We start from the raw sequence: 7,580 nt of genomic DNA on the forward strand, positions 1-7,580 counted from the left end.
TTTCCACCTTCCAGCCTGCGCATTGGATTTTTTAGGTGAGACACAGTGTGCGCGGAACTGAGCCCACCCTTTAATCCTGAGGTTCATCTGCCGGGGCCAAGCACGCTTGGACGGTGGCAGCGAGGTCCTCAGGACGTAGATGGATTGCCTTACAGGGCTAACAAGCTCCATCTGCCCGGGGAGGGGCCCTGACCGGGAATCAAACCTGGGCCTTGGCGGTGACAGCGCCGCGTCCTTAACCACTAGACCACCAGGGGCACAGTCGTAATATGAGCTACAGAAATATACAACTGAATGGGGTTTATTCTGCTGGGTGACTTGGGTTGCTTGAGGGTTTTTTTAACAAGCTGCAAGTTATTGGCCCACCTATCTCAACCATACAAATAACTTGCCGATTCCAGATGCATTTGGACAGATGTTCAACTTGTCTGATATTTGAGATTAACTTATTTTCAAGGTTGCCTAAAGAAACATCACATCTACTGCTGACGCTTATTACCATCAAAAGCTCATTTTCACAGTTTAAGAGAAACAGCCACCATTAGTCACACTGTGGGGACAGTGCATTTTTTAGTGTTGTTACACTGCCCGGGACTTCACGTAAATCGCCAACTTATTAGTGCAGTCTTACTTCACAGGGACAAAGACATAACTGCAGATCTAATCTTTTAACAGTGGTTGCAAGAGAGACAACACTCAGAGCTAATGTATCTGTGGACAACAAAGACATTTGATGTAGTGTGCTCTATTAACTCCCTAAACTTGCAAGGCTGCTTTCCATAAAAATTCACGCTCTTGTTGGGTTGTACAATTATTTCAGTTTAAGACAATTGCTTATTTGAAAGCCTGGTAGCTCCACCAGTATTCATCTGAAACAAACTTGTTGAAGTCAAATATATTCTGAAATTCACATCTTAAGTAAATCTGTTTATAATTCCTGAAGGATGCACACTAATGGCTAACTGCTTTTCAGGACAAATGCAATTCTTAGGTTAGCTTCAGCTTATGAATCTCTCTTTTGAAATACCCAAACAAAACAAAAGCCCCCAAACTGCAAAGACTTTTACAAAAACTGCATTGATGCTGCTCACAAATCTATGGAGAACAGAGAAGTGAAAAGCACCCCTTTCAGACTGATATTGCTGGGAAAGCAGTGAACAACATTAAAAAGCAAACACAGTCATTTTACCTTTGGGAGAAATGCCTAGATTAAGCTTGCAGAGAGAGCAGCTGATAGCACACAATACTGCAGCTGCCAAAAGACTAGTGAAGACAAGAGAGCAGTCTCAACCCACTGGCAGCTGGAGAGAAGATCTCAACGAAACTTGGGTGTGGGACACTTTTAGGCCAAATGCTGATGTTAAAATAAAACAAAACAAGCAAACAAACAAGGAAAAAAAAACCCTGAATCTAAAAAAGACAAAAGGGTAAAAAACCTGAAAGAAATATCAGCATTTTCTCTCTTCGCAGCAACTAGGTGGAGCAACAGTCTAACAGGTTAGCCAAGGTGGTAACACTACCTTTGATACTCGGGAGCCTTCATCTTTTGTATCCTGCTCTGACAACCAGAGTGTCTTTCAGCTCATGTATAAGGTACGATTTCAAGTTCTGTACCTAGACACTAATGGCATTCTCCCACATACAACCTTTTTTTGATGAGGTGTGTGCTAAAAAAAATGTAGAATAACACAGAGTTGCCATATTTAGAGACATTGCAGAGAAAAATGGGAAATCCTAAGGAAAATGCAGGAGGCTCTGAATGCAGCAATCTTAACATCCTCCGCAAGCAGGAGACTCATGCTTTTTACATTTTGATTACACCTTTTCTATGATTTGTAGCTTTCTAATCTAAATAAATGAAGTTCTAGTCGGTATTTGCATGGCAAACCTTCAAAAAAACCCAGAAGACTTGCAGGAAACAGTAATGATGAACCAGTAGGTGTTACTACTTCTGTTGAGAGAGAGGCACCACGGGGCAGAGACTTTTACACGAACTGCAATAACTTATTACAGTTATCTGACAACACTGCCATGCTAAGTACCCTATCCATAACTAGCACATTTAAGTACAGCAGACTGCAAATTTTACAACAAGAGTACAAGGATATGGCTTCCTCAAAACAAAGGCCTATTTGCTGTTTTTAAAGGCGGTGTTGGACCAAAAGAAGCACTGGAATTACAGAGGTGCTGGTGACTGCGTATGCCTTCCACAGTCACGCTCGTCAGCCAGTGAGACAACTACTGCCAACCTGAGTCAGCTTGACAGAACAACTCACACTTAGAGAATGAGAAAAGAGAAGGCTTCAGGGTGACCTAATTGCAGCCCTGCAGTCCCTGAAAAGAACTTACAGGAAAGATGGGGCAAGACTATTTACCAGAGCATGAAGTGGCAGGACAAGGGGGAACAGCTTCAAACTGAAGGAGTGCGGGTTTAGATTAGGTATCAGGAAGAAATTCTCTGCTGTGAGGGTGGTGAGGCACTGGAACATGTTGCCCAGGGAAGCTGTGGGCACCCTATCCATGGGGTGTTCAGGGCCAGGCTGGGTGGGGCTCTGAGTAACCCGGTCTAGTGGAAGGTGTCCCTGCCCACGGCAGGGAGGCTGGAACTGCATGATCTTCAAGGTCCCCTTCCAACCCAGGCCAGTCTATAAAACTCTAGACCCTCTGTTGTACAATAGGGAGAAGAGAGGCCGGGCAGGGGGGACGAAGACGAGTTTCTCCAGTACCCCGCGAGCCCCAGAGGGCAGCGCTCCTCTCCCGGGCCAGGATGGGCCGTGGGCTCGGCTGGAGCGGACCGAGCGCGCAGGACATGCTTCGTCACCGAGACGGGCTCCCGCCCCGCGCCGCCCCTCACCTGCCGGATGCTGCTGGTCTCGGACACGGCGAATTCCTCCTTCTCCTTAGGAGTCTTCACCGTGACTTTGATGATCCGCGGCTCGGCGGCACCGGCGGCGTCCCGGGTGGGGGAGCCCGGCGGGGCCCCCGCGGGATCTTCGGCTCTCTCCGACATGCCGCGGGCAGGGCAGGGCAGGGCAGGCCTGGCCGAGGTTCCAGCGGTTCCCGGCAGTTCCAGGCAGTTCCTGGCTGCTCCAGCCGAGCGCCGCCGCCGCGCCCCCCACACCGGAAACGGCCCGGCCGTCGCGCACCGTGATGACGCAGCGCAACGGGGAAGTTACTAGAACGGAGCGGTGCCGCGCGCCCCCCTCATCGCGCGTGCGCGCACCCCAGGGGGGCGGGGCCTGGGCCGCGTGACGAGAGTGGGGCGTGGCCCGCGCGCCTTTCCAGCCCTCCCGTGCGGCATCCAGGCCGCTCGTGTTCGGCCTCTGCCGACACTGCCCTGGGGGGTACATGGGCAGTGCTGGATCTCGTCCGGGGGCCCTCAGTACGGCAGAGTTAAGCAGCTACTGGAGAGGGTCCAGCGGGGTCACAGAGATGATCCAGAGTCAGGAGCTCTCTCCCATGAGGAGAGACTGCAGGAGCTGGGCCTGTTCAGTGTGGAGGAGACTGGGAGGGAGTGTCAGCAGTACATTCACATGTCTCAAAGGCGGGTCTCAAGAGGGTGGTGCCAGACTCTTTTTGGTGATGCCCAGCGATGGGACGAGAGCAGTGACCATAAACGAAAACAGAGGAAGTTACACCTCAATGTGAGGAAGAACTTCTTTCCATTTAGGATGGCAGAGTACTGGAACAGGTGCCCAAGGAAGTAATGGATTCCCTCTGTATGGAAACATTCAGAACCCACCTAGGCACATTCCTATGTAACCTGCTCTACATGACCCTGCCATGGCAAGGGAGTTGGATTGGATATCTCCAGAGGTCACTTCCAACCCTAACTACTCTGTGATTTGTCTGATTTTAGATTTAATCTCTGTGCTTTAACGACCTAGTTAAGGTGGTTAAACTGTGTGGAACTTTAGTGGTACACTTCTGGTGATGCTCAGGTGGTACTAGGAGATAGTAGAACAAACTTTTTTTTCCGAACAAACTTTGCCACACTTTCACTCTTACACAACCCGAGGGAATGTGTCACGGAGGTTTAGCCTGGGTATTAGGAAAAGGTTCTTCACCCAGAGGGTGGTTGGATACTGGCACAGGCTCCCCAGAGGAGTGGTCACAGCACCAATCCTGATGGAGTTCAAGAAGCGTTTGGATGATACTCTTGGGCACCTGGTATGACCCTTGGGGATGGTCCTGTGCAGGGCTAAGGGTTGGACTCGATAATCTTTTTGTGTCTGTTCCAGGTTGGACTTGGCTCCCAGCCAAGTGCCTGGACCCCGGGGACAAAACCTTCCCCCTCCCTTTCACTTTCTCCCAGCCAACTGAAAAAAAAAACAAAAGAACCCAAACCGAATAAATTTTAAATGGAAGATTTATATATATATATATAAAGAAAACTATATACACACTACTAATCAAAGGGAACTCCCCAAAAGGGAAAAGGGAAGGGAAAAGGAAAAGGGAAAAAGGGACAAAAAGGGATACAAAAGGGACAAAAAAGGGACAAAAAGTCAAATACTCCCCTCGAGAGGAAGCGAGCCACACCACACAGCTACCACAGCACTGTCCGCCTCTCAAGGCCAACCAGACACGTCAGGCCTCACTCCCTCACCCGGGCAGAGCGACAGTAGAGCTACCTCCACCTTGGGTCCGCCGGAAGAAAGAGAGCGAGAGCTTCCTCTCTCTCCTTAATTATACTCTTGCTTACGTAAAATCGTATGGAATACTGGGAACATGACCTTGGTTCCTTGGTTACAACCTGATCACCAAGGAAGGCTTAGATTCAAAACCACTACATTCTCCACTTTTTATTCTATACTATTTTACGTAACATTTATATTTCAAGTATTTGCTTTTATCCTGTGCATATATATATATATAGTCCTATGGAGTAGTTGTTTTATGGTAGAAGATTGACTTTAGTATCAACAGTAGTTCGGTTCAGATTCTTGGCACTTCAGTTATTATCACAGCTCAGGTTTAGGACTGGTTTATTGTTTCATCATCAGATATTGGTATTAGCCTTGGTTAGGTTTCTCATTTGGCAACTGGTTTCCTGTAAAACAATTTGAAGCACAAAGTTAGTTTTTTCTTAAAGATAAATTTCCTTGAGGCATATACTGTATCTTTTCATCCTTCCTCATCATTCACCATGTGTACCCTGGCTCTTGAGCGAAGACAACTCCAAGAATGGGTTTGCCTTGGCCCGAGGTAGGGGCAACCCAAACGGCTTTACCCAACATATCTCTCAGGTGAATCACTGGAATTTTGTTTTTATTTACAGTGTGGAGGGATTCTGCTTGGGCAGGGCCAGCTCGGTTGACAGAGCCTCTAGTATTTACCAACCAGGTGGCCTTGGCAAGGTGTTTATCCCAGTTCTTAAATTTTTCCTCACAAAGTGCTTTTAAAGTTGTTTTTAACAGTTCATTATATCTTTCAATTTTCCTAGCAGCAGGTGCATGATATGGAATGTGATAGACTCATTCAATACCATGCTCCCGTGCCCACGTGGCCACTAGATTATTCTTGAAATGAGTCCCATTGTCTGACTCAATTCGCTCTGGAGTGCCATGTCTCCATAAGACCTGCTTTTCCAGACTCAGAATGGTATTCCGGGCCGTTGCATGGGGCACTGAATATGTTTCCAACCATCCAGTGGTTGCTTCCACCATGGTAAGCACATAGCGCTTACCTTGGCGGGTCTGTGGCAACGTAATATAATCGACCTGCCATGCTTCTCTATATCTATACTTGTTCCAGCGTCCACCATACCATAGGGGCTTCAATCTTCTTGCCTGCTTGATAGTAGCACAGGTTTCACAATCATGGATAGCTTGGGAAATAGAGTCCATGGTTAAATCCACCTCTCGGTCTCATGCCCATCGGTAGGTGGCATCTCAGCCCTGATGACTTGAAGCATCATGGGCCCATCGGGCTAGGAACAACTCTCCCTTATGTTGCCAGTTCAGGTCTATTTGTGACACTTCAATTTGTGCAGCTGTATTCGCTTGTCTGTTATGATGTTTTTCGTTGGCTCAACTCTTGGGTACATGGGCATCTACGTGGCGGACTCACATCTAGTTTCTTTATTCTAGAAGCGATGTTCTGCCACAAATCAGCAGTCCATATGGGTCTTTCTCTACGCTTCCAACTCATGTTTTTCCATTGTTCTAGCCATCCTCATAGGGTATTGGCTATTATCCATGAGTCGGTATAGAGGTAGAGCCTTGGCCATTCTTCTCTCTCTGCGATGTCTAGGGCCAATTGGATTGCTTTGAGTTCCGCAAATTGACTCGATTCGCTTTTATCTTCAGTGGCCTCTGCCACTTGTCGTGTGGGACTCCAAACGGTTGTTTTCTACTTCCGGTTCCCTCCTATGATATGGCAAGAACCGTCAGTGAAAAGAGCATAACGTGTCTCTTCATCTGGCAGTTGATTATATGGCGGAGCTTCTTTAGCTCGACTTACTGGCTCTTCTTCCTCTTCATCTGCCAGACTGAAGTTCCCACTTTCAGGCCAATTAGTTATGATTTCCAGAATTCCGGGGCGATTCGAGTTTCCAATTCGGACACATTGCGTAATCAAAGCCATCCACTTACTCCACGTAGCATCAGTAGTATGATGTGTAGGAGGCACTTTCTCTTTGAACATCCAACTCAGTACCGGTAGTCGGGGTGCTAGGAAAAGCTGTGCTTCAGTGCCAATCACTTCTGAAGCTGCTTGTATGCCTTCGTGTGCTGCCAGTATTTCCTTCTCCATAAGGGTGTAGTTGGCTTCAGATCCTTTGTAGCTTCGGCTCCAGAAGCCAAGTGGTCGCCCTCGTGTTTCGCCAGGCACTTTTTGCTAGAGGCTCCAGGAGGGACCATTATCTCCAGATGCAGTGTAAAGTACATTTTTTACATCTGGTCCTGTCCTAACTGGCCCAAGAGCCACGGCATGTGCAATCTCTTGCTTGATCTGCCTGAAAGCCTGCTGTTGTTCAGGACCCCACTGGAAATCATTTTTTTTACGGGTCACAAAATAAAGAGGGCTCACAATTTGGCTGTACTCGGGGATGTGCATCCTCCAGAAGCCTATGGCTCCCAGAAAAGCTTGGGTCTCCTTTTTGTTTGTCGGTGGAGCCATTGCTATAATTTTATTGATGACCTCGGTTGGAATTTGGCGCCTTCCATCTTGCCATTTCACTCCTAGGAATTGGATCTCTCTGGCAGGTTCCTTGACCTTGCTTTTCTTAATGGCGAAACCGACCTTGAGGAGAATTTGAATGATCTTCTTTCCTTTGTCGAAAATTTCCTTCGCTGTGTCCCCCCATACAATGATGTCATCAATGTACTGGATGTGTTCTGGGGCCTCACTCTTCTCCAGTACAACCTGAATCAACCCATGACATATGATGGGACTGTGTTTCCACCCCTGGGGCAGTCGATTCCAGGTGTATTGCACGCCCCTCCACGTGAAAGCAAACTGCGGCCTGCACTCTTCTGCCAAGGGAATGGAGAAAAATGCATTTGCTATGTCAATGGTAGCATACCACTTCGCTGTCTTGGACTCCAGCTCGTACTGGAGCTCCAACATATCTGGTA

At 47.8% G+C, this 7,580-nt stretch overlaps 1 protein-coding gene across 2 annotated transcripts in view; it reads right to left on the reverse strand.

Moving 5' to 3' along the window:
- Positions 1–3,010, reverse strand: part of UBQLN1 (ubiquilin 1) — a 24,303-nt gene extending 21,293 nt beyond the window's left edge. For both annotated transcript variants that reach the window (XM_027880316.1, XM_027880307.1), the window contains exon 1: positions 2,855–3,010. In XM_027880316.1, coding sequence (XP_027736117.1) covers positions 2,855–3,010 — 156 coding nt within the window. The remainder of the gene's footprint in view (positions 1–2,854) is intronic.
- Positions 3,011–7,580: the final 4,570 nt, after the last annotated feature.

The sequence above is a fragment of the Empidonax traillii genome, unplaced genomic scaffold (assembly GCF_003031625.1).
Source record: "Empidonax traillii isolate 1590-97213 ecotype Southwest subspecies unplaced genomic scaffold, ASM303162v1 scaffold6:size4315531, whole genome shotgun sequence".
In the NCBI taxonomy this organism is placed as follows: Eukaryota; Metazoa; Chordata; class Aves; order Passeriformes; family Tyrannidae; genus Empidonax; species Empidonax traillii.